Source organism: Chlamydotis macqueenii, chromosome 1 (assembly GCF_036417535.1).
Source record: "Chlamydotis macqueenii isolate bChlMac1 chromosome 1, bChlMac1.mat, whole genome shotgun sequence".
NCBI classification, from domain to species: domain Eukaryota; kingdom Metazoa; phylum Chordata; class Aves; order Otidiformes; family Otididae; genus Chlamydotis; species Chlamydotis macqueenii.
The window spans coordinates 131,024,745-131,052,527 of record NC_141556.1 but is presented as its reverse complement, the minus strand read 5'-3'; the positions used below and the strand labels follow the sequence as shown (position 1 = coordinate 131,052,527).

The 27,783-nt window shown below is 39.0% G+C and overlaps 1 protein-coding gene across 1 annotated transcript in view; it reads left to right on the top strand.

Annotated features, from left to right (window-relative positions):
* PHEX (phosphate regulating endopeptidase X-linked) overlaps positions 1-26,968 on the top strand; it is a 104,819-nt gene extending 77,851 nt beyond the window's left edge. The window contains exons 15-22 of the mRNA XM_086740255.1: positions 124-182; positions 12,160-12,214; positions 15,427-15,494; positions 17,559-17,689; positions 20,674-20,739; positions 20,849-20,953; positions 22,761-22,837; positions 26,397-26,968. Coding sequence (XP_086596381.1) covers positions 124-182; positions 12,160-12,214; positions 15,427-15,494; positions 17,559-17,689; positions 20,674-20,739; positions 20,849-20,953; positions 22,761-22,837; positions 26,397-26,499 — 664 coding nt within the window. The 3' untranslated portion in view covers positions 26,500-26,968. The remainder of the gene's footprint in view (positions 1-123; positions 183-12,159; positions 12,215-15,426; positions 15,495-17,558; positions 17,690-20,673; positions 20,740-20,848; positions 20,954-22,760; positions 22,838-26,396) is intronic.
* Positions 26,969-27,783: the final 815 nt, after the last annotated feature.

Here is a 27,783-nt window from a genome sequence, read left to right as displayed (position 1 = left end):
TAATGTATCCTAGGTCTTTCACATTTTTCTTCCTTCCACTGAGTTCACTTGTTATCTTTGCTCATTCTATTCATAAAGATGTGTAAGTGTACTGATAACTGATTTCTTTTGCTCTTACTACAGGTGGTTTACAAGCCCAACTACTGTAAATGCTTTTTATAGTGCATCTACCAACCAGATCAGTAAGTATCTGACTTCTGAGCTTCCTTATAAAGTGCTTATTTGGGAAATGTATGTATCAAGCTTCAGAGAATATCTGTACGGTTTGGGTATTTGTAACTGTGACCACTCAAACCTGGTAATTCAGCAGTGAGATATCGTAAGTGAGAGGCTAGTTCTGGAAAAGCAAGGCCTCCCACAAATTACTGTTTGTTGCTTAATGAGTTACCCAGTGTCAGCTGAGTTGCAGTGGCTCCCTGTCTGTGTACTCTGTCCATTGCAAATCTTAGCTTAAATCACTTTTATTAAAGCTTAATGTTTCTGTCTTCTATTTTCTGTAGCAAAAGCATGTGTACACATACCTCCATAAATATACAGGAACTCTTTAAGTAATAGCAACACAGTCACGTTAATAAATATGCAGCAATAAATGTGACTAGAGAAGACTGTGATATAGACCAGAAAGCCTAAGAAGTAGTGTCCAGTGGATTTGTTCAATACCTTCAAGGACAAGGAGTCATATCTGTAGTTAACTTAAAATTCTTACCTGTATAGTTTGATGTAATGATCTTGTATGTACACTACAACTTGTCTTATGCTAATTTTAGTAACTGGTTGTTTTTAAAGAGCATAAATCCTGGTTTTGAAGCATATGAGGTAAAAGAGTAGAGCTTTTCAAAGACGTGTATGGATTTGGATGTTCATTCCTGTTTGCTATAATGAGACTTTGCATAGAAAATTTCTAACTGGCATTGAAAGTCTATACCAGTATTTCCGTGTACAACAATGTTGTCTTTACCCTGACACTTCTCTTCACTCTTATTATCTTTGCACGTTACATCAGCCTTCTTGTTCTGTGCCATCAGGGTCCAGAAGGTTGCTGTCATAACCTCTGTAGTGTTGGTTTCCAGTCGCTGAGTCACTCCTCCTTTTTCTCCTGAATCGCTTTTTGTTGCAGAGAAAAGTAGTTTTTGAAATGCACAAAATGAATGTATCACACTGAAGTGGTTACAGCAGAGGACTGGCAGTCTGGGTCTGCTGGTATCTGTTCCTACTGATTTCTGTAAACAATTTTTGCCTTCAAACCACTCACTTAAATTCTTTTTTTTGGTCTAAGTGAGCAGATTTGTAAAGTATGTGTGATAATTAGTCAGTTCTTTTGATTAAAATTAATTCTAGGCTTAGACCACTCTACCTTAATTGGCGGGCTACCATAATTAAGCAGCCACATTTTTGCTGTTCATCGGAGGGAACACTTGAGGCAGACTGCCCTGAGCTGATCACAGCTTTGGGGTACACATGAAGCATGACAGATGCTGTTCCGGCTGAACTAAGCACCGGCCACCACTGCTGCTTCAGATGTATCCTATCAATGGAGAGGAAGCCCGGTCAGCACAAAATGAGAACGATTGCTGTTATGTCTTCTTTTTTATTGGTTCCTTTCAAGTTTCAGCAGCATTCAGCTCTCTCAGCTTCTCTGCCATGGCACGTTAGAGAAAGCTCTAATGAGAGGCTGGAGTCACTGAAGCTAAATTTCACACTTGCTGTGTCTAATGGTGTCACGAAGAAGAGAGCTGTCAAATGTAACCAATCAGTCATGGGTGTTGAGGCAATTGTATTTTCTGTCACAACTACTGACCTTCTTGTACTGCTCACATCTGACCTTGAAGTTTGGATAGTACTGCTCACTGTTCTTTTAGGACTGTTGCTAAGAGGAAAGGGATTTAGGTGGCTCTTTCCAAACACAATCCTCTTCTACCTGAGAGAGAGGTACAAATGTAATAATGCCCTAAAAATGATGTGCAGAAAGAGGGGAGATTCAAAGAAAGGCACAGTAGAAACAGTCTTCCACTGCTGGCTGTTGCGATTTGCAGGGGAAGAGGCTCCGTGAGATGTGGGAGGAACATGCTTGCGTCTGAAGGTGCTGGTAAATATTTGACACATCACTACTGAGTTCCCATTAATGCTGCTGGGAAAGAACTGCCTTACAGGAGACTGATGTTTGCGAGTCTATGCATCCTCGTATCGCGTTATGTATCTGCTGGGCAAATCTCCTGCAAATCTTACTGCTTTGCAGCTGTGTTTTCAGTAGTAATCTGTACAAAGTTCTGTAGGGGCTGGTGATACACTACAAATCTGTGGCCTTTTAAAAGGCCTAGTTAAACAACAGAGCAAAAGTTCTGCAATCGAGGGTTATTTTTGAGTCTCTAAGGCATAAAAAATAAGAAAATTCTTTGCATTGGAAGAGTTTGAGAAGTTATTATCCTGGAGCTTTTTTATTTTTAATGGGAGGTAAGTCCCAGGAAGTGTTTCAAATTTAGTGTCAATAGAAGATACTTTAGAAGAAATTAATAAAATTAACTATGACAAATATAAGGATCAGATAATATTCTCTCAGGTATTTCAAAGGAACTTAGACAAGAAATTGCCTGCCAACCAACTTTGATGTATAGCTTGTCACTTATACTGGCCTTAGCACAAGAAGAATAGGTGTGGCAAGTGTCAAATCCTTTTTTTTTGCAAAAGAGAATCCAGAGGGATCTGGAGTCATTCTAGCCCTTATATGAAGGAAGCTGGTTGTGACTACACCATGAATGGCTAGGAGAGAATGAATAAGCATATGATATAATAGGGAAGAGTCAAAGTGACTTGATTTTTGCTCTTTCTTTTAGAAAAATTCATGCTTTCTTAGTCTGTTAGAGTTTTTTGAAATTCAGAAAGCAAGTAAGTATGCTTGATATACTATGTTTATTTCCATAGAACACTTTTGATGAGATTCTTTCCCAATACTATTAACTGGAAGATGTCATGGGACAAGAAAGAAAGTCCTTTCATAAATTAATGGCTGATTAGAGATAAGAAAAGGAGATAGGAGCAAATTATTTGTTTTCAAAATATTTGGAGGGGTGTTTTATGAGGTTCTTTGCTGGTCACTGTATTAGCAGATGATCTGAAAAAGAGGGCATTATATCCAGAAGAAAATAACAGACAGATATAAACTCGGTCCAGGAGGACAGGTTCCTCTGCTACTGACTGCTGGAAGGAAGAAAGACATACTAGCAGAAGAATCACCTCACAGATAGGTGCCTGACACTCTTTCACTACACATCTAATACTGATCACTGCTGGAAATAAGATAATGAACCAGATAGGCTCTTCATCTGCTTGAGTGCTCCTGCTTTTCAGTGAGCAAACTAGATTTTGGTGTGTTCAAGGCCCATCTATTTTTGCTCTGGGTAAATGAGTTTACTAAGAAGGAGTATTTGAGAAATGAGAATTTTAAGATGCATAATAGAAATTGTTTCTGGAAAGCAGCTTCTGCATTAGCTAGAAAATACTTTGTTCCAAAGTTGATTCTAAAAACGAAAACCATTCAGTTTGGAAACGGAAATGTACTGTGTGACATACAAACTTAATTAGTCATTGAAGGCTTTGTGAAAGAGTTTAGAAAAAAGCAACATAAGTACTTTGAAGCATGCATTCTGAAAAGGAACTGTCACCAGTTACCTGCAGAAGTGGAGGACAAAGTGGAGATCCTGGTCACTTCTGAACTTTAGGAAGATGCTTTTGCTTTGTGCGCTCCCTCAGACAGGGAGGTCTCTGACACACTCCTGATGGAAGACTTACAAATTCTTCTGCCTCTGTAGTCTGTATCACTGACATAAGCATTAAACAAGAAATCACTGCGATCTCCGTACCACTCCATGCAATCTTCATACATTGGCAAGCTGTTAGTGTTTTTAACTTGACTGCTTGACTACTCAGTTACTTGAAAGAAAAAGGTCTTTCTTCACTAAAAGTGAAAACATAGAAAGTAGAAACTAGATGATTTAGAATATTATTAGATTTCTGAGAATACAGCAAAACTTGTATATGCACTAGGTTGCAACAAATTCTGTTGCACTGTAGTGCAAACATCCTTATGTTTGTTATTGCTTCATTTAATGTTCATTACTAACTATCAATAACTTGAATGGCCAAGAATTCTGTTAATATCTCCACAGGAGAAATAAGTAGATGTATCAAGGTAAGATACGCTGCGAAGAGCAGAGTTAAAAAATGTGGTACATATAATTTATCTCATTATACAAGTGTACTACTGATGTTCTCTTTACATGAGTTCCATTTATATATTTCCTCCTTTTTCATAACTTAAAATGTTTTAGATGCATGTTTATAATGGTCGTGAATCATTTTTCCATCCTAGTTTGGATAAGTTTTCATTTCTCTTTGCATTCACTCATCAATTTCCCCTCAATTATAGGTATTTAACAAGGACAACAGGTACATGTCATTGCCTTTAGGTTCTGAAAAGCCATCTAAGTGCACTTCATATAATCTAAGCAGTGTGAATACTATCTTTTTAATTATCATCATTGGAACACTTTTTGAAAGGCTCTGTTTATATTAATGAGCTCTAAAGCAGTCAACAAATAGGTGGTGAAAATAGATACAAGTGATGATCAAAATGTGCTAGCATGCTTCTGTTGAAGAAAAGCTTTTATTTCATTACATCACCAGAATATTGGCCCTTGAATATGTTAAGAGTAGAAGGGAACTGCTTATTAGACATTTGATATATTTAATTTTCTTTTCAAGTGTAAATATGTATGCCTTTAAAATATACCAAAAAAGGAACATTTGTAGGTTGTGAACAGTAATGAAAGGGAGATTTACAGTCAACTGAGGCAATATAAGCAAAACACTCATGTGGTGTAAGCTTGAATATAGATGTATTGGATAATTAACTACTGTTGATATTATTTTTTTAAGTTTATACCCATGATCCTTCTGATTCATTTGTGCTTGTACTGCAGTTCTCTAGTGAAAGTCAAGAGGCCTCTTTAGTGAGCAACTTCATTACATGTTACAGGAAGAGGATATAATCTAAAACAGAATTTAAAAATTATGTTCAAATTAGCATCCATAGAGAAAACCCCAGATGAGAGCTCATATTAGCCAATAAGTGTCATCTTTATAGAAAGCGGCAATGTAGATATTGATACTGGCAGCTTGCTGATGCTGTGAGTTGCAAGGAAAAAACTCTTATCTTGCCAGGAGTCAGGGAAGTGCTGGCAAACAGCTCACAGTGCTGTGGCTGGGGGAGGACAAGGGGACTGCGTGTAGGGGAACTTTCTCTTCCCTTAAGAACTAGACTAATTGGAAGGTTATTGATGAAGTTGTTGCAAGTACACCGTTAGTTTCCAGGAGGTTAATGAACATAGAAGATTTGGACTGAACACTTTCTAAGCCCTGTTACTAAGTAAGCTTTAAGTGTTCTTAAGTGAGCCCTCATTTTCAATTTTCCATATTTACTAATGACTAGTATTGTCTTTTATTTAGTTACAGTCACAGGTGAGATGGTGCATGATCCTTTCATCCGTTCTATATTTCTTCTTCCTAAAATTCTTATCTATAAATGTATAAAATAGGAGAACTTCTTTTTTTTTTTTTTTTTTCCCCCTGGGGAATGTACTGATTTTTTTTTCCTTTAGGAATTAAAGATTAAAGTTCCTTGTAAAAACAGGTGTTGTCATAGGTTTCCTAGTTCCTTAGCACATAGTATTCCTTGGCCCCTCACAAACTGTCTCACTTCTCCTCAAGTTGCCCCACTGAGTTTGGGAAACATTGGATACTCTCTTTTTTCATGAGCAGTAAAGAGCCTCTTGTCAGGTGATGCAGAAACTGAGCCAAGAATTGAACCAGAAACTGCTGAATCCTCTGCTTTAAGACTCTCACTTCTCTTTCTCTGTTAATGAATGTATTCACTGCTCCTTGGAAAGTTAAGCTTTGTATTCCTGCATAGCATAGAACAGTTACTGTGCCTTACACAATTTATATTTCCTATCCTTACACAATTTATGTTTTCTATCCTCTATCTTATGCAATCATAGAATCATAGAATGGTGTGGGTTGGAAGGGACTTTTAAGGGTCATCTAGTCCAACCCCTCTGCAAGGACCAGGGCCATCTCCAACCAGATCAGGTTGATCAGAGCCTGTCCAGCCTGGCCTTGAATGTTTCCAGGGATGGGCATCCACCACCTCTCTGGGCAACCTGTTCCAGTGTTCCACCATCCACATTGTGAAAAATTTCTTCCTTTTGTCCAATCTAAATCTACCTCCCTCTACTTTAAAACCATTACCCCTTGTCCTATTGTGACAGGCTCTAGTAAAAAGTTTCTCTCCATCTTTCTTATAAGCCCCCTTTAAGTATTGAAAGGCCACAATAAGATCTTCCCAGAGCCTTCTCTTCTCCAGGCTGAACAGCCTCAACTTTCTCAGCCTGTCCTCATAGGAGAGGTGCTCCAGCCCTCTGATCATCTTCGTGGCCCTCCTCTGGACCCACTCCAACAGATCCACATCCTTTTTATGCTGGGGGCTCCAGAGCTGGATGCAGTACTCCAGGTGGGGTCTCATGAGAGCAGAGCAGAGGGACAGAATCATGTCCCTCAACCTGCTGGCCATGCTTCTTTTGATGTGGCCCAGGATGCAGTTGTCTTTCTGGGCTGTAAGCACACATTGCCGGCTCATATTGAGCTTCTCATCCACCAGCACTTCCAAGTCCTTCTCCTTAGGGCTGCTCTCAATCCATTCTCTGCCCATCCTGTATTTGTGCCTGGGATTGCCCCAACCCATGTGCAGCACCTCGCACTTGGCCTTGTTGAACCTCATGAGGTTTGTATGGGCCCATGTCTCCAGCCTGTGAAGGTCCCTCTGGATGGCATCCCTTCCCTTAAAACTCTCAATCTAAAATCACATAATGACACTTGAAAAACAACTTACAGCTTTTAAACACCAGTACAACAGCCGGTGCGTACCCTGTGTATCACACAATTTAGCACAGCTGACTCCCATATCCATTATTTACATACTGGATTCACTAGCCTGTCAGAAGTTGCTTTAAATGAACCAACTAATTATTGGAAGTTGTAACTGCACTGACTTGGAATAATGCTGTGCTAGATCTTGTCTTGCTCAGTTAAAAATATCATGCAATATAACTGAATAATGTAATTGAGCTATTGAATTTGAATTCATATTTAGATTTGAACTCCAAATTTCCTCATGATTTGCTGAGCCATCTCAGGTGTTTTTAGTTTACTTCATCCATTATTAGTTGCATTTTTTCAGTGAACTATCAGATGAAATGTGATTGCTTGTGTCTCCTAAGTAAAGTAACAATATTACACTGAATCTCAGGGTGTTCATCTACAAAATGTGTATAATAATACCATGAAGGTATTAGCTGGTAAATGGATTTATTAATGGCAATAAGGTCCCTGTAAAATTGAAAAAAAAAGTTTCAAATTTGAAATACATTCTAACAAGCTTTGTAGCACCTTGCCGCGGAGAGAGGCTGAAAATGCTATAACAGATAAAATGAAGCTAGAAACCTTCAAGTAAGATAAAACTAGTCCTAGCCAGTAAAGAGTGCTGTCAGAGCTTCAAGATCAGCATAAATCCAGAGTGAAATATTTGAAGTAAGCCAGCTGTACTCCACTCCTTCAAATACCTCTATGATCCAGAACAGTAAGGTGAGTAAGAGGAATGTTCAGCAAAAAGTCACTGTTCAAGGGTCCAGACATAAGACTTTGGAAAGCCAAAGCCTACCTGGGAATGAATCTGACAAGGGATGTGAAGGGCAACAAGAAATGTTTCTGGAAGTGTAGCAGCAGCAGAAGAAAATCTAGGGGTCCTGGTGCTGCATAGGGGCAGAGGACTTGGTAACAAATGACATGGAAAAGGCCAAGGTACTTATTGCCTTCATTGCTTCAGTCTTTACTGGTAGAACTGGCTTTCAGGAATCCCAAGCCCTTGAGACCAGAGGGGAAGACTGGAGTAAGGAGGCTTACCCTCAGTGGAGGAGGAGAAGGTTAGAGAATGTTTAGACAGACTGGGCAGACACAAGTCCATGGGCTCTGACAGAGTGCACCTACGAGTGCTGGAGGAGCTGGCTGATGTCATTATGATGCCATTCTTGATTGTATTTGAAAGGTTGTAGTGACTGAGGGACACTTCTGAGGACTGGAAGAATCATAGAATCTTAGAATCATAGTATCATAGAATGGTTAGGGTTGGAAAGGACCTTTAAAGGTCATCTAGTCCAACCCCCCTGCAGGAAGCAGGGACATCTCCAACCAGATCAGGTTGCTCAGAGCCTCATCCAACCTGACCTTGAATGTTTCCAGGGTTGGTGCATGAACCACCTCTCTGGGCAACCTGTGCCAGTGTTCCACCACCCTCATTGTAAAAATTTTTTTCCTACTATCTGATCTAAATCTACCTCCTTCTATTTTAAAACCATTACCTCTTGTCCTGTTGCAACAGGCCGTAAGGAAGAGTTTCTCCTTGTCTTTCCTGTAGGCCCACTTTAGATATTGGAAGGCCACTATAAGGTCTCCCTGGTAAAAGAAAGTAAATGTCACTCCTGTCTTCAAGAAGGAAGAGACAGGGAACTACAAGCTGGTCAGCCTCACATCAGTCCCTTTTTACATGATGGAGTAAATCCCGAAAACAGTTTCCTTGACCAGCCTTCTACGATGAGGTGACTGGCTTGGTGGATGAGGGGAGAGATTTGTCTTGAGTTTAGCAAGACGTTCATCACTGTCTACCTAACATTCTCAGATACAAACTGCTGAAGAATGGGCTGGACAAGTGGATAGCCAGGTGGACTGAAAACTGATTGAACTGCTGGTCTTAAAGTGCTGTGATCAGAACTACTGGGCTCTAAAGTGTGATCAGTGGCACAAAGTCCATCTGGAGGATGACCTAGCCTGGCTGCCCCACTTTGCCAACTCTAAGATACATGGGTGTAGGACATCAGTACTGTTCTGTGACAGCCTAAACTCAGCTGTCCGCAGACCTCCAGTGCTCTTGTGGCACGTGACACTGGCGCCTATCTCAGAATGGTGCTGCAGTCTTATGACATTGCTCCAAAAGTAGTTAGGTTGTAAGAAGCTAGGCAAGGCAGATTCTGCTAGTCCAGGTCCTACATATGGCAGATAGGTTTGTGTGAGGTCTGCAGTAAGACAATATGGTTTTCTTTCCATGTGCTGTTGGTGAGTAATGGCCTTGAGTGTAGGCTCCAAGCCTGCACTAGCAATAAGGTGTAAGGAGGGAGAGGCTTTCAGCCCATATCCCTCTTCGGGAGCTGTGTAGAAGGAGAAACATGAAAAGATGCACTGCAGGCTAAATTTACAGTGAAGTGTTAGCTTAAAGTACCTTCCCAGTGCCTGTATCCATTCCTCAAGATGTGAAACTCTCTGAAGTCTGGCTGACTTACTCCTCCAGATCAGAGCTTTGCTTGCTTGAACTCCAGTGGCATATAAATAATCCCATTAGTATTTATTGCTTCTACAGCCTACTGTGAGCTCTCTGAATTTTGTCATTAATTCTTTTAGGTACAATATGCCAAGCAAGCAAGAAACAGACTTCACAAGGGAATTGCTTAAATTGGGGGATTCAAAACAGCACAAAATAAGAAACTGTCAGGTGATCTATCTCCTGTTATAATTTCAAGGATATTCTAGGTCTAGGGCATTGTAATCCTTGTTTCCCTTCAAGGGTGATCTGGTTGATGCCTGAGAGAGAGATTACATACAGGGGGATGCCCTGTGTTGCCAGCTCTGAATCTGTTCCTTGTAGTGTGACAACACTGGACAAGCACCCTCCTTCATTTAGTGCTACTAATCTGTGGAGAATAAGGCACCTTTGCTTAAAAAAGAAAAAAAAAAATCTATTGTTGGTAATACATTCTAGTTCCGTGAGTTTTTCTTAAATATATATTACATTCTACTGGCTTCTGACTCTGCTTTGGTCTGAAAACACTTCATAAGCTTCCTTTAGTGCAATCAGACTACAAAGGTGTTTCACACAGCTGCCCAGAGACAAAAAAACCCACTCATTCAATAAGTTCTGTGCTCAAGTATGTCTTACCTAAAACGGATCCTGACTTTGAGTAAAATAATTATCAACCTGTTGTGTGGTTTCAGCATTGGAGCTTCTTCCCATTCATCCACATGACTTGTTCAGTGAAAATTTTATCTTATGGCTTAACTCGCATCTGATGATATGTCAGCAAGGTTCTGTGAAGACACCTTTAGATAATATTTTTAGATGGATGAGCCTGAGTGAAGGTTTGCACCTAGTTTACTTTAAATAACGTATATTACCTCTACCTTGCACACAGACAAGTGCAAATTCACTACACAAGTCTATACCTGAACAAAATAGTTGCAGCTCCTTACAAAATCTTGCTAGCGTCTTGGTGCACTGATAGAAACACAGGATTGTGTGATCCCTAAATGTTGTTTGTGGAGTGACTGTGCTACCTTGGTTCATACCATCTTCAGTATGGGCTCCTTTGTTCATTTTGGCCACAATTTGTCTCATCTGCTGGCAGGGGGAGAGGATCATTCAGGGTTAGTGGACCCTAATGATTCCTTCATTAAATGGTCTCTTTGACATGTCCAGAAACCTTTCCTGAGGTTCAATATTTGGAAGGAACCAGGCAATGTAGTTCAGACTAGACTTCCAGCTTGTGTACCAGCAAGCAATTTTCTTTAGATTCCGTGAGTGTACCATTGCTGTGAGATGTTTAAAAACATACATAGTAAATACTCTTCTGGGTGCCCTGGGAGGCAACGAGACTTAGATGAGGAAAACTTTGTCCTTGACATTGGTACAATTGTGTTTTGTAGCACTGGAAAAGCAAATTACAACATGCTTGAAACAACAGAACAGCATCTAGAGAAGTAAGAGGAAAATAACTCAGAAAACAAGTTTGAAAACCACACTTTTTGTAAGCTAATTGCAAATAGGCAGTCAAGGCAACCAGGGAGGAGCAGCAGAAAAAAAGCAGATGGGCAGGCCAGAAGGACATGCCACTTGCCTCATCATTTGATGTGAATTACACTCAGCATATTGTCTTTAAAGACTTTGTAAGGAAAGGATAAAAGTCTTGCCTGACAACTTATCTCAGATATAAAGAAATCTGTGCCCTATTTATCAACAAAAAAACCAAATAGGGACAGAATCAATCAAGTGAATGTGGTTTTTGCTTTGATCTGAGTGGCCAGGTGATTTCTTGAAGAGACACTCATAAGCTGAAGCAGAAGTTCCTGGGAAAGCAAGTGAATCACCTGAGGAAACTGGTTGCTTATTGACAAGGTGATGCCTAGGTGGGGTAATCTTCAAAGCAGGTGTATGCCTGTGCTTTATAGATGGGAACTCCTTACATGAGACATCAAATTCCACATCTGTACCTGGAAAGATGACACTTTTTGCAAACATTTGAAAACTTTGACCATAGATGTCTCTTTTATTTAGCCATTCTTTGGGCTATTAAACTGTTACTACATTCAGCTCCACTGTCTTCAGAATTGTGGCACTGGAATGTCATCCAGGCATTAGAAATAGACCTGTGACTTTGGATTTGAGGAATAATTTTGGTTCCTATGTGCAATATAAATAGATCATCGCTTGCTAGATTGTCTCCACTGACAAGTTTTTGGCAACTAGTTAGTCTACTAGAAGCAGACAGGTAATTTCTGTAGCTAGATTGACTCTACAGCCTTAATAGGCACTAAAGCCTCACTAAGCTAACAGTTTCCTGGTTCTTGTTGCATTTTACCTATATCTGTTAGGAAATCTGAGGACAATCCAATAGTTTCCTTCTTTTTCACAGGAAACACTAGGTGTTTATTCACAGGAACACATGCACTTACACATACAGATGTGCGTGTAGCCACGGAAGAAAACAAAGTTCTCGCAGTGCAGCATCTTGTTGCCATGGTGGTCCTGAAGGAGGGAAGATCTCTGCTTCTTCTCAAAGATCCTCTCTACTGTATTCTGAAACTACCACTTAAGGGAAAGCTCCTCTAGCAAAACCTTCTGAAACTAAACAAAAAAGGTCATAAAATCGAAACACTTGGGCCTTGTGACTGTTATTCAGCTGCATTGAACTAGAGACCTCACTATTACTGTTTTTGCTATTGTAGGATTCCCAGCAGGAGAGTTGCAAAAGCCTTTCTTTTGGGGAACAGAGTATCCTAGGTAAGTGCTGCACCAGGGAACCTCGTGCTCCTGGAAATGAGGAATAACAGGGAAAGGTATTGGAAACACAAGTAGACAAAGAAAGGGCATAGAGAAGAAGGCTACACTGCTGAAGAAGACCAACTGGTAGTGCACAGGAATACTGCGTTATCCTTCTGTAGGGAAAGCTTGCCCTGGGGTTCTGTGTTCTTCCCGGCTGCATCCTCCGATTACTGTTGAAAAACCAGACTTTGAAAACTACTGCTTTGTGTGATAATTTTTCTTACCCTTGGGAGCTGCATGTGTTGCTGTTGTCTTAAACTGATGACTGATTTCTCACAGAAATTGCTAATTAAGTGCGCCTGAGTGGAAGTGTTCCAATGCTACTGCATGCAGAGGCAGCAGTGTGCACATTGCAGGTATTAAAAGGAATTGTAAATCAGGCAACTAACACTTCCAGAACAGAAGTGAATACCCTAAGAAGCCATTTACTATCAGTTTATTATTCACTTTCTGCTAATATCTAAGATTAACAGTGGGCCTTCACCTGCACCTGTTGAAGTGCATGAGAATATCTCCATGAGCATAAGTGATTGCCTGAGCATGGCCATGTGCTACTGTAGCTAAGGAAGAGTAATTATAGGTCAAATATATTTAATTTTGAAAAATCACTGCTTTTGTGCAGTTCAATAACTTTCTATTTTAGGGCAGGATAAGATTATGAAAAGTTTCTGACAGCAGTTTCTGAAAGTTATTTAGCAGTTTCTGCAGTTATGTAAAGCCAGTTACTCGTGAAACATATCCTTAATAAATTTTTGTTAAAAAAAAAATCAAACTTCTAAAACATTTTGAGTTTACCATCTTCCAATCTGGATGTGTCCTTGTAAACAGGAAATTTGGCAACATATGTAGAGAGACACATTCAATTTAGGAACAAATGAATTTGCATTCAAATAGAATTCTTATAAGCCAGGTGACTTTCTAAATGGTAATTGGGGATAGAAGAAAATCCTTTCTTATTAAGGTGAACTTATTTTCTGCTGTGGTTATTGCAGACCTGTTTCTGGCTTTGCTTTCTGAAGACATTTCTCTGTACCCTGACCTTCTTCCATGAAATTGGACCTTTCTTTCCAATGAAATTGTGGTTCTTTCAAAGAATTATACTTTGCTCATTTCTCTTCTTTAAAGGTTACCTTAGCTTAAATTGGTTTTGCTTGAGTAGGTATCAAAATGAAATTTAGTAAACAAATGTAGCTGTTTTATATCAGACAACAGATTGCTTTTGTCCTTGAAGTATTCTGGATCTGTTTTCTGTCTGCTTAAAAGAAACAGTACATGGCACTGGAACAGAAAAATCATCAAAAAGTCATCAGCACTTGATGGAAAACTGATTTAGCAAATATTTAATATTTAGTGGATTTTTAGTGTCCAGTTCCAGCATAAGCACTATAAAACAGCTGCATCTATTTGCATAAAGGGAAGCTTAGTTATCACTTTACATCTCAGTACATCGAATAGAGTACCATTCAAATAGCATCTTTCATAGTTATGAGTCTTCAATGCCAGATATATTGAAATAGAGATGTCCAGCTTCCCGAGTCAGTATCTTCCTTTGAGCCTCCATAGTCCCAGAAACTTCCCTTTTAATATGGTACCTGCTGAGCTGCACCTAATCTCCTCCATCTGTGTCCAACTGTGCCTCAGAAGTGAAGAGCATGAGCACAGCTGTGAGCACTTCTAGCAAAAAGGTTGTTGAGCTGGACAAAATGCTGAAGGGGGTTCACAGAAACAAATGCCAAAATTCACCCCCGTCTTTTGGAGTTAGGGAAAGCTCTATGAGTGCCTGGACACCAGCCTGTTCTTTGTCTGTGCCATCCATAGTGACCAAGAATCTCAGAGGAAAAAATAAGATGTATTTAGTAATAGGACTTATTGGTTCTTGACCTCTTTACATGTTTTCTGTCATTCTTTTTATACTTCTCCAGCTGCAAAAGATCCTGTATCACCACTTTACTTCAGATGTGAAAAACAAGTCTAGCATAGTACATTTAGTATGGATAATTACCACTGTGTGCTACACAAGATTACAACTTTGTCACACAGAAGGATGATATTTCCATTGCTGAAATGTATAATTTTAACCAGTGATTTTTTTTTTTTAGCGAAGGTTTGCAATAGTATTGGGGGAAAAAAAACAGTGAGGAAGATTTTATCACATGCAAGTTACTTTTCAGAAAAGAAAGAAACAAAGTGAAGAATTGTCATGGGAGCACAGGAATTAAATAATATAATACTTTTTGGGCATGACTGAGATGAACAATTAGTGTGCTATGGATCATTAGGTCCAGTAATAACATGTTACTTCAAAACCCTCTGCCTTTCTTCTATTTCAACACAATATGCTAGAAATACTATAAGCTACTTTGAAGTATGGCATCTCAATAACCAAGATAATTAAAATCACAAAAAGCAGCTTAACAAATGAAAGATGTATTTAGTAGTTCACTTTCCCCCCACAATATCCACTGCATTTTATATAAAAAAGCCCTAAACCTTTCCCTCTTTCATCTCTATTTCTCCCAGATGCGTACTTGTTTGGATATAATGAGGAAAAGATAATTAATTGTCAATCAGGAATAGAAAATATTTCTTTCCAATTCTGACTGTAGATCATGTCCTACTCCCGTGCAGGTGAAGGCAAATTGTATGACCTCTCTTTTTAAAACAGAAGGGAGATCTGTTTAATGCTTCACAAACTCTAATCAGTCATTTGCAAGTCTGTTTGTTGCATGCCAGAGAAGAATGATTGGAACTGGCATTTTGGAAGCCCATTCCAGCCTTTGATCTGTTCTTTTTTCATGACGGTGCTAAAAGAATAATTTCACCTATAAGTTTGTCCTGTTCTTGGTTAGAATAAACATGAAGCAATCAACTGAAGGAGACATTTTGGAACTCATATGGTGCTAATAAGAGATTTGGTTAGAAAAGTGAACCACCACAATGTTTTTTAAAGTTTTATATTAAAGGCTGTTTTTAAACAAGTAAGAGTTTAACATTCAGACTTTCAACAACTTTAAGTCAAAATTGTGCAGGTACAATTTTCAGTCCCATTCCCCACCCTCGATTTAAATAAATAATGATCTTTCCTGAGGTAGAAATCTGTTTGATTCTTCTGTTCTTTGATGTTTGTGAGTGTGGACACTTTCTGAGGAAATTGCTTCTTTGTGTTACAGGTCATTAAGCTATGGTGCCATAGGAGTAATTGTTGGCCATGAGTTTACCCATGGCTTTGATAGCAATGGTGAGTATTTGTCCATATGTTGACTTTTTTTTTTTATCTTAACAGAGTTGGCTGACAGATTAGAAAGTTGACTTGTATATGCTTTAGCTTTTTTATTGTTTTGCTTTTTAAAAACACTGAATTGTGTGAAAAAAATTATAAAGTTCTAATTTTTTTTATTACTTTACATACAATCTTGCTTATTTGAACCAGATTTTGTTTGGCAAGGAATACAAGTTTTATGCTTTCTGTTTATTTTGAGTGGAAACTAAACAAACAACATTCAGAAAATCCTGGTTGGGGGATGGTGGAAAGGGCAAAGGAACAACTTCTGATTGATAAAAATTACTTCCAAGAAAACTTTTCATTTCAATTTTGACTTTTTTTCAGAAGAAATTATGTACAAATATTAAAATACAACACTGGAACAGAAAATGTATTGCAAAATATTATAAAAAAAAAAAAGAGAGCGAGAGAAAAGAAATGGTCTGAAAATGTCAAACTAATTGTCCTGAAAAACTGCATGGAGTGGGGCATTACCACCATCTAACTTTGGCTATTTCAGTAAACACTTTTTAAAATCAAGTTCCTGAGAGAGGAGGGGGAGAGAGAGAGAAATACGAACGTTCTCCTCCAGGGAGCAATTCTGAGTGTCTGACTGACATCCCACTCTGACTTACTGTCTAAAGAAACCTCTTTCCACTGAAAATATAGCGAATTTAAGGAAAAGCAGACTTCTAGCTCACTGCCTAACTAAAGTTAGATTGCTTATGTTGCGTTACTTTGAATACCTGTTAAAAAATAAAAGGAAAACCTTGTATCCTGTTAACACTGCTCTGCAGCATTTTGTGTAGGCAAACACTCCTGAATGGGAAAATGTTTCTTTGCAAACTCCCATCTGCCCTACCACTTCCATGTCGTACACGTTATGGTGTAGCAAGTACATCCATGTATTTAAGTGGATAGTTTGATTTGATAATCTTGGCTTCTGGAACTAATCTTCATTTAAGTATAGCATGGTTAAGACACCCTGCTACAGAGGATATTACAGTACTTGAGTACCGGCTGATTTTTCCATCTGCAGTGTGATGTGGAAGGCCTGGACTTTGCCTTCAATGTTCCTAAAAGTCTGGCACTCATGTCTTATATAGTCTTTTGTTGCAGAACCGTAGACACAAGACAGGACTTTTTTTTTTTGAGACCAGGTTTAGGGGCCCATGTGGATGCAACCTTGCTCTGTGATTTGGTCCTTCATTATGACTGCAAGAAAGAGAGGCAGGGAGCAGCCAGTAGTCATGACACCGAGTACTGAATATGTTTTCTTTCACCCTTTTATTTAGTTATTTTTTTCCCTATGTGTTTTCTTGCTCAAGATGACAAATTCTCTAGAGATATTTAATTATGTATTTGGAAGGCAAGAGCCTGGGCAAGAGGTAGTGGTCTGCTTAGGGAGGCAGATGTTAGGTTCCTCTCTGACTGGCTGAAGACATGATGGAGATTAGATACTGTCCTACAAATGAGATGGAGCAGAAACATGAGGCTGAATCTTCTATGAGCTGTTGCTCTAACCATCGGCCTGGGGAATGTGATGTATCTATTCTCCTTGCTTCCATGAATAGGGTTCAAATGTTCTGGTTTTGCTCCAAGGCAAAAAAATGAAATCTTCAGAATTTTCCATGAAATAGATTCTTCTTCTGGTTGAGCATATAATTAATTAATAATAAACTAAGCATCATCAGGTTTGCAGAATCAAAGATATATGGACTGAGGATGAAAAATACTCACAATTATACTTACAAGAAAACTCGTATACCTCTTACACTATGTAATTACAAAATGTACTGTAGAACTCATTAGTCATTACTATTTTTTTTCTGAAAATGGAAATTATGACAATAAATAGAATACCAGCTTTTCACTACTGACTTGAGTGGGGTCAAGATTTTGCTCATTGATCTTATCCATTTTGTACACACATTTGCATGAGTACATTCATCTCTCATTTCTGTGCTGTTGATAGATTCCAAAACTGGAAAAACATGAGGTTTTCTCCTACAAAAACACTTGTTTTCTTTCTTTTCTAAGGTCGGAAATATGACAAAAATGGAAATTTAGACCCCTGGTGGACAACTGACTCTGAAGAAAAATTTAAAGAGAAGACAAAATGCATGATTAATCAATACAGCAATTACTACTGGAAGAGAGCTGGCTTACATGTATGTAAAACACCAGTGATTGAAAGCAGTGGTGCATTAGAAGTTTTGGGGGGTGGTTTTAAGTTATCTTAATAACTCCCAATATATTGGGATATTAGGCTACCAACTTCATTTCTCACAAGATATCATTTTTTTGAAGTGAATAATTGTGATAAAAATTGTCTGTCAGATTTGATTAGTCGAGTCAAATACCACCACTCACACCCTGGTGACAGGGTTAAACCACTTCTCCCCATCACATCACACTAGAATCAGAGAAAGAGGATGAAGCCACTCAGCAGGGCTGGTCTAATTATTGTGAGCATGTTAAATGTCTTCTGAAGATGAAGTCTGTAATGAAAACAGAGCAGCCACTCTTTTTAAAGAATATAATAGCGTGTTTTATAGATTCCTTCAGCAATTCCACCTGTTATTTATTACAGCTATAAAATGGATGCATAAACCCTACTTTATTTCAGATTCAACTCTTGCTATTTCTTCCACGTGTGCATGCAGACCCAATTTGTGTCTCAAATGAAGGGAGTATGATAGCAGTAGCTCATAGAAAAGGATTGAGAAAGAAAGTGTAGGGCAATAGTTTTTGTTTCGTTGTCTATCAGAGCTATGGGCTTCCCTGAAAATGTACACATTATGTTAAGTGTCCAAAATGAAAGATAAATCCCAGACTCTCAGAAATCAATAGCTAAAATTCCCAATGTTGACTGGGACATGATTTTAATCTTAATTTTCAAGATAAAACACATACCCCACCCCCTACTCAATTCTACCACTTCTACTTATATTTTATAATCAAAAATATGTCTTTGCCTCTGTAGCATGGAGAGGTCACATTGAATGCTTAGCAACAATTTTAACACTTTCCCCAAGCTGTTTGTATTAGTCTCAGAGATAACAAGGCTGTGTTGCAGTCCAGTCTGAAGTCCAACGTCTCAAACTTGAAGTACTTCATATAAACTAATTTATGAATAAAAATTCTTATGCTCATTCCTGAATATCTGTAGGACAAAAACAGTCAATACAAAAATGCCACTTAAAGAAGGTCATGAAAACCTTCCCCAAGGATGTGGCTGAGCCCTTCCTGTGCTCCTGCCGTTGGCTTGGCCATCCTCTTTGTCTTCTACAGTGTCTCTCGAGATGGGGTGGATCTGAATTTCTCCTCTGGTGTAGCTATTGCCTTTGCAATCTGAGGATACACTTACTAGAGAGATCGTATTACCCAGAGTCTTGTCATCTGTGAGGCTTTTTCCTTCTATCTCTGTGGGATAACCTAAAGCAATTTTTAGATGATAAAAGAAGAATCTTGATATTTTCTGCTATATTTTATGGCTTCTGTATGAAGAGCTATGCACACAAAGAGCTTTTTTTTTGCCTGCCTTTTACATCAATATTTGTACGTTCTGCAGATTTTTTGCCCTGTATGAATATTTTATATGGATCAAGAAACCTATTTACTCTTCTTCTTTCTCATCTGGTTTACAATAAAAATGTCTCCAGAAGAGAAGCATAATGAAAGAATAAGTGGATATAGAAATAGCGTCAGAGTGCAGTAATCGCATAAAGTCATCTGATCAAATAAAAGGCTTATTGTGGTCCCTGAGCCCTGTCACAAACTGTTTGCACACAGCAGTCTCAGAAAGCTGACCCAGAGCTGCCTGACATCAGTGGAAATACTTCTTCCGCTTGTTAAAATGGCCTATGGCCCAAGTGCCACTGCTAGGTTACTCTCAACTTATGCTCTAAATCTATCTACTTTGTAAGCCCACTGCAAGAAAAATGCATGAGTAGGTAGATCAGAAAAAAACCCTAGCTGATGTGTGTGCATGTCTCCTAAAAGCCCCTCTTCCATCTCCAGCCTCCTGAGAGGAGGGAGGGCTTGCAGGAAAGGGATGCCCTTTCCTTTACTCTCCCATTTCTCCTCTGTTACACCCTAAGATGTAATATTGGACCTAAGACATCAAGCAAGATGCCTTGAGTCCAATCTGGGTGCTTGTCTGCACTGAGTGGTGGGGCTGGGCACACATACCTGGGTATACCCTAGATCCTTTTACCTCTTCTCCCTCATTTTCCCATCTTTTACCATCCTGAAAGTAAGTTGGGTCTTGACACCAACCCACCTATACTCATCCCTGCAGAATGGGAGAGCCTGTCTTTAGAAGATTTGCAGGACAACATTGACCTTCAGAGCTCTGCTCAAAACTATGCTCAATTACCTTGCTCATTTGAGGCACAGTGAAGAGTAAAACTGCTTAATTACAAATACAGTTTGGTAACACTAAGACCCTAGTAGGCTGGGTGATCAGAGATAGTGCTGCACTGGTAGAAATGAGGATTTATTCATAATGATATTGCACTTGGTAATACCAAGAGACTGGATTTTTCAGAAAGTTTAGATAGCACTGCTTCTTGCAATATATTCTTGTTGCTATTGCTCTTGCTCTTGGAATCAATACTGGGGAAAAACAATGTGAATCTCCTTCACAGATATTTTTAGAGCACTGAATATACTATCAATTTCAATTCTGTCTTTGACAGTTATTTTTAATTACGCTGTGTTAGGTTGTGACTTAAAAGTTATTTTAGCATCCCAATAGTATATAAAGAGTTATGTAGGGAAAAAAAATATAACCTTCTAAATGAAAGTTTAAGAAAGGGGCTACTGAATCTCACATGTAACCAGAGAAAACCAGTCTTCAGGGGAAAATTATTGATGCTCAGAACAAAGATCACTGAGTGGATTCTTGAGTGCATTTTATCTACTACATTTTGTGCTACAGATCTAGGACCAGATCCAGGATAACTCTTCACAGAGAATTGTTTACTGACAGTTTTCACATTGAAACACAGTTTTCTTAACCAGAGATATGATGGTTGAAATTGGCTGAGGTCGTTCTCGCCTTGTTTTATTTTTTCCCCTGTTTATTGAAGTTGATCAAAAAGGAAGGTCAGAAGAGGGTCAAATGACTGATGTTCTTTCATTCTGCCAGGTGAAAGGCAAGAGGACTTTGGCAGAAAACATTGCAGATAATGGAGGTTTGAGAGAGGCTTTCAGGGTAAGTAGATGAAAAATACCTGAAACATAGTATTATTCTTTTTACAAAAAGAAAAATCTGTGTTAGTCTCTAAGTTGTTGAAAGGCACTCAGTGTCTCTTTCTTATCAGGCATACAGGAGATGGATTGCAGAAAAGAGAGGAGGAGAAGAAGAGCCTTTGCTGCCAGGCCTTGAATTCACACACAACCAGCTTTTCTTTCTGAGTTATGCCCATGTGAGTAGTACCAATGTGTTTCAAGTCCCTGTCTATTAACCTGCACAATGTACACTGCAGAGATGAGACTGCTTTGTTTCAACAATCTACACTAACCAAACCGAGATTTTTAAGGGTATAAGCAGAAACTTCTTCTCCCAGGGCTATTATTTCTTTTTGCTTTCTCTCTTTGTCCTGATCTATCTAGCAATGGTGCTAGAGCTGCTGAAATTATTCTTGGTTTTGTACAGTGTTGTCATGGCAGCTTCCTTTCCTCTTGCTGCTTCCCTCCACTGCAAGGGTCTTCTTGCATCTATTGACCCCTTAGCCTTTTTACATTTTATCTTCCCAGTTTTCTGTGCTTACCATTTGCAGCTGTTTCTGACTCCTGTTGCAAATATACCACCACCATTCATTATTGAGCACATTGTTCAGGGAAGATAAGCAGCAGTGAAGAAAATATAAGTTTATTTTTTCACATCTTTGTTTGCTGTACACTAAATATGCTGCAGTAAACCTTTGATAGGGAATGAGAGTTATTTTAGAAAAACATGCAGAACAAGGAAGAGAATCAGAAATTATTTATTTGGTTAAACTCCCTATATGAGGAGTAAACATGGGACTATAAAACTTTGCCCATCAGTTGAAACAATAAATCATCTAAAACTGAAGGAACAGGACCCAGTGCAACCAATGGTGTTTTTTAACCATTTAATCACTTATTTGCCAAGAGTCAGTGTAGCAGTGTGTGAATTTATGGCCACTTAAGTTTGGCAATATTGACCAATGAAAAAACTCCACTTTTTGGTTGTTAATGCTGAGTTGAGTTTCATGCTGTGTCATTTTTTCCCCAGGAAAACCTTGAAGCCATAGGGAAGGTCTGGGGGTCTTGGAGAACCACTGCAGGAATTGTACACCCAGTGTAGAATTGCATAGAAAATAAAGTGATATTTTCCCTCCCTCTGAAGGGAGGCACTTGCACAGAGCAGTGTGTGCCAGGTACCCTTGAGCTCAGCCTGTTTCCACACAGCTCAAGACACTCAACAGACTTGTTCAAAGGGCCAGGGCTGTCTCTAGCCAGAAAAAAAAATTGCACTGAAGTCCACATATTGTATGGGCAGTCTGGTCTTAAGGATTTTGGCAACAGGAAACATTCAATATGGGGGCTTAGGTAAGGCAGGGGCTACTTAAATGAGATTTTTCATACAATGCATACAGTGTAAGAGGGATTATTCAGCTGTGCAAATATTCTGTCTGCCCTGTTTTGTGGCCATTTATAATTGGGTCAAGTATCACATCAGGAAGAGTGAACTGGGGACCACTAATGGAAAGCTGAAATGTGTAATTTCAAAAGAAACTGATATTCCAACATGGAACAAATGTGGCAGGTAATATAGCTGCAATTCTAGAGATGATAAGCATCATTACATGTACCTTTTATACACACTACAAAGCTTTGAGACCAAGAAGTATACTCAGTAGTTATTAAGATGTCAGGTGCTGCAGCACAAGCTGAAAAGCAAGCTACCATTGTAGAGAAGCTCGAAAGAAGAACTAGTAAAGTGGCTATGATTAGATGATGGGAGTGAGTGGGTGAGGAATAACAGTGGATGGTGACTGGTTCCATCAAGGGATTTGAAAAACAAGATAATATACCAACGGAAACTGCAAGTTAGCAAAGGTGAAACAAAATAGGAGTTTGTGATGTCTTTCCATTTGGGGCATTCTGTAAGTCATAGCCATCTTAAGAACAGTGACATTACATTCCACTTTACTTCCAGAGTCATCTGAGATAACATGCCTATTTCTGCTTTTTATCTTTTATTAGGTAAGATGCAACTCCTTTAGACCAGAAGCTGCAAGAGAGCAAATATATATTGGAGCTCACAGCCCTCCTCAGTTCAGGTAGTGCAAATAATGTCTGTACTCAGTATACAAACAGAATCAATCACCGCAGCACACAAGTGCAGAAATCTAGCATGTTAAGAGAGGTTCAAGAGCAAACACAAAATTGGACTGTCCTCTTGGCTTAGATTGAAATTGAACTGTTTTTATTAGCGTATCTTTCACTATTACAAATACTCTTCTCTAAAAATGCAGGGCTTGCATCTATCTTCAAAAGCAGTTGAACCAGAACACACTCTGATCCCTGTGATGTTCTACAGTAACGGCCTGAATATCTAAAATGTCTCATCTATCACTTTATTTTCTATGCAATTCTAGTTTAGAAAATAAAGTGAATATTAGGAAGGTCATTTAATCTGCCTGAGTTCATTAAAAGCTTAAAAGTAATTACCTTAAATTATATTGATAGTGCAATGCAAAACATGCCCTGTAAGTTCAGCTCAAGATTGAACTCTTCAGTTGCCCTTCAAGAGATACTTTGCTTGAAGGAGCTGTGGTAGTCCAGCCATAACAGTGTGTCTGTGTCTTTGCTCAAAAGCCTCCCACAGGCCTTTTTAACTACAGACACCCGTGAACCTCAAGAAGGAAAGGCTGGAAAAGGAAGACGATTTCAAGACTGCATAAGAATTAGGAAGCCTAAGTTTGTTTCTCTGCTTCTCCACAGAGTTCGTGTGACCAAGAGCAAGTTTTTTTTCCTGTTGGGATTCATGTTAGTTGTGTTTACCTCACTAAGAATTGTGTATTTGTCCTCAGTCAAGTGCTACATTGCCTCTGTATTTGAGAGAAGGAAGCTAACTCCACAAGCTGATTCATAGTGGAGGCGCCTCCAGCACACAAGATTAGTTGCCTTCTGGAGATTCCTACCACCTTCTGTTGACTAAAGAAGGAACTGCGATCCCACCTTCTCCATGGCTAAATTTAGGTTATATGAGTCCCCTCTGCCTCAGTTCTCTCTTGGTAAAGTAAAAATAGCAACACTGCCTTCACAGGAGAGCTGTGAGGCTGCTTCACAGGTACTCTGATGTATTCCCTGGATGTAGCAACCCCAAAGCTCAAGATATAACCAAGATATACATAAGACACCTTAGGCTACTTGTAACCTGAATGGGTTAAGAATTAATGGAACTGGAAATGTGATGACACAAATTTAATATAAGCTAGGAAACCTGCATTACTGTACCTTTGCAATACACGTTACACCAGCTAGCTAGGGTAAAACTAGTGCGGTGTGAAAATATGCGTGCCTTTCAACAATTGAAAATACATAATGACAATGAGGCCCATCCTCAGCCTAAAAAGTCATATTTTTTATAATTCCTACTCTCGTCAAGACTTGGTAAAATAACCATCTCTTGCCTTATAAAGTCCTCAGATTTATTTTCTTATATATAAGTTTATATATTTTGAATAATGACATAGCTACATTCCCATGAGATGGTGCAAATCACAAAACAGACAGAGAAGCTTGGAGATAGAACATTAATGAGGAAAACTCCTAAAGGAATCGGGCTAAGAAAGAAAATTCCAGGGAAGATTAGATAAATTCGGGATCTAGAAAATACAGACTAAACTTAGTTTTTATGTGAGATACTCAGAATAGACTTCTGTTTCAGACCTGAAGAGAAATTGTGGTGTTTGTCTCTTCTTACAAATCATATCAACAGACCTAACAAATTCTATAATCTATTTCCCCCAAATTTGCTTCATTTATGTCCCAAGACCATTATGATTATAACAGCAGTATAGCTAGTTTCAGCATTGACAGCTCCTGCTATCCAAAAAGCCCAAACAGGCCTTTTAAGGTAATTACAAAAAGTAACTATAAAAATTGACAGAAATGAGAAGCACACATCTTGAACATAGATGTGAGCATCTGAGCTAATCACACCAGGTTTTCTTCACAGTCCCAAAATTATAGATATTTGGAAAGTATATGTATATATACTCATATATGTTATTGTTCTGGAAATAAATAATTTGGATTACTTAAGCTGTGCAAGTAAGTCTTTCTATTGACTGCCCAGGGTGACCCATTAAGGGGAATGTGTCTCTACTGCAGTTCAGTGGGATGAAATCCAGACAGCCCACTCTGATTCCACAGTCAGTGTGCGGCAATATCAAACCATGGGTAGAAAGTTCATGTATATTGACATATAAAGATCTTTCACTGGCTAGGTTCTGGTTTTACTTATTTTTAATTGGCAGATTTTCAGTATTAGCATATGTCTTCACTATTTTTGAATGCCAGATTCCAAGTCAAATGCCTAGCATGGCGGCCAAACTCCCAACAACCTCAGCAGCAGTTCTGCATGACCAGATCTTGCAATTCCAGTCCCTGAATATGCGTTTGTAATGTTTTTACAGTAACACTGTATATCTTATTTGACACCTAATGTAATTTTGTAATTCTCCCTACAAAACTGACCTTTAGACATTTTTGCACCAGCTGACTGCAAATTTTCTTACTCACAGAAAGTCCAATCAATGTAATGTTTCCCACCATGCTGAGCTATGCTGAGAAGCTGATTGTCTGCAATGAAGAGAAATGCCTTCTCACTGTATAATAAAGAGGGTGAAAAGGCATATGACTAATATCTTAGTAGATACTTTTCTCCTTTTAACTCAAGATGCTGTTTACTTTAATACTGTTGTAAATTTCAAGTTAGTAAATTCCAAGATGCTTAAAAGCCTAGGAAAAACTCAGCAAACAACACAATCCCAATCTAGCAAAGGTAAAATAATACTTTGCGACAGCATGAAATAATACAGACATGAAAGTAGGACCCAGGGATGACTGCATACAAAGAGCGAGCTCTTCTTCTGTGCCTGAAGGTGCCAGTCTGGGATGCAGAAACATTCTCTGGCTTGTGTGAGGCAGGGATGTGCTGCTCTTTCAGTATCACACCATCTGTGGAGGAAGCAAGACAGCCTGGGAGCTGGTCAGGGCAGAAGCCTCAGAAAATGGATTTCTAAAATATCAGAAGAGTTAGGATGCTCATGGGCATAAGGCTGAGCTAGCGGATGAGAGGCTCTGCCTGCCCTCCCAGCCTCAGGCTGCCAAGTCTCAGGGAGCCAGTATATCTGTGTGTGTGCATACACGGATGGGCAGAGGGTGTTGTTACAAGAATCAGTTTGGCACAAGTCAAATCAAGTCAATTCCAGCACAACCACGTGCCTACAGGCTCCTGCCTGCTGGACTGTGGTGGTTTGGAAGGTGCTGGAAGAATTCCACAGCGCAAGGCTACCACTGATCTCCCACCTTTGTTGCCAAGGGTCAGATTACAAATTTGTTCTAAAAGACATGGTATCCATAAAGCAAATATTTGTGGTTGAATTTCTAGTAAAGCAAGATTCTTCTCAAAGCACTGAATGAAAGATTGTCTTCACATTAGCTTTTAACTGGAGTGCTTCTCCTGAACTTTTTTGGTCTTATTTGTGGAAAAATGACATGGGAAGCCAAAAATTCAACCTGAAGTGAACACAGTGGAGCACTTATCAGGCCTGTAGTGTTTAACAGAAGACAATCTGCACATCGATCACTTTTCTTTTCCCTTTGCAGAGTTATCGGTGCCATGAGCAACTTTGAAGAGTTCCGTAAAGCTTTCAATTGCCCAAAAAATACGACGATGAACCGAGGGGCAGAATCCTGCCGGCTGTGGTAGACGTCCCTTCTACGTCATCTGTCAAGAGGGATCTGCAATGTGGACTGCTGCACCTGAGCTCAAGCCCACTGCTAGAGTTTTGGAATAATGTCCTGCAGTCTGGAGAGGTGTTCAAATGCATCTTCCTTATCCATCCTAACAACCTGCGTGGATCTAATCACTCTCTATCCAGAGCCTAGAAACTTTTGAAACGGGAGAAGAGGAGAGGTTTTCTTTAATAACAAGAAGGAACGTCTTTTATCCATAAAGCTACTCCTGTTCATCTGCAGTTGCATTGCTGCTGATGGATAATTGCCATTACCAATTCTAATTCCTGATTTATAGTTGAGCAAGAGGTAAAAGCTAAAATCCAGTTTTAATCTATTGCTCTGCAGGGGTGCTATGCAGAAAGCTGCCACACAATATTTATTCTTTCTAGATGAAGAAATTCATGAGACCTGTTATAAAGCCAGCTCTGATCTACTGTGTGATACAGTATTTTCATAACTTAAACTGTCACTGCCCAGCATGCCATAAATGATGTTGCATGATGTAAAGACACAAGACTTTATATAAATTTGGTTTAATATGTCAGATTAGTGCCTTAGGTTTTGGAACAGTTTCAAGCTGAGAAAGTACCTCATGGCTTCCATCTGCTAGGACTGAACAGAAAGGATACTTGTGAGATCCTGGCCTTTTCTAATTTTAGAACAGCTTATGATAAAAATCAATGTATTGTGGAAATTCGAGGCCTGCAGAGGGAATTCCCAGCACCATGATACTCTGAAATATTACAGCACTTATTCCTGTTTACAGTCTGGGCAGTTTTTTTTTTTCCCAAGGGATTATTTTTACCTTGTGCTGAAGGTAGCTTCACCTACATTTATTTTTTAAGCCTGAAATGCTATACCAGCTTTAATTTAGGGATTTCTTAGTGTCTGGGTCTTACAGAGGAATGTAAGTAGTGTGCATGTTTGTCCTCATGTTCTGGACAGAGCAGGGTGACTTGTGATTTTAAGGAAAGAAGAATATGTGACTGAAAAACAGAATACCAGCAGCATTTGACTTGTCTGGATAAAAAGAGCAATTCAGGAGTAGAGGACTTTTAAATACAGTATACACACAGGCCAGTTGAGTTTTTAATTTGATTTCTGCCAATATTCATTAAAAAACATACTTTACTGTAGCAGGAAAACTTTAACACATAAAAAAAAAAAAAACCAGAACAGCCCTTTCTTCCTGAACAGAAAAATACATATTTAACTGGTATTTATTTAAACCTTGTGCATTAATTCATTTTTACAT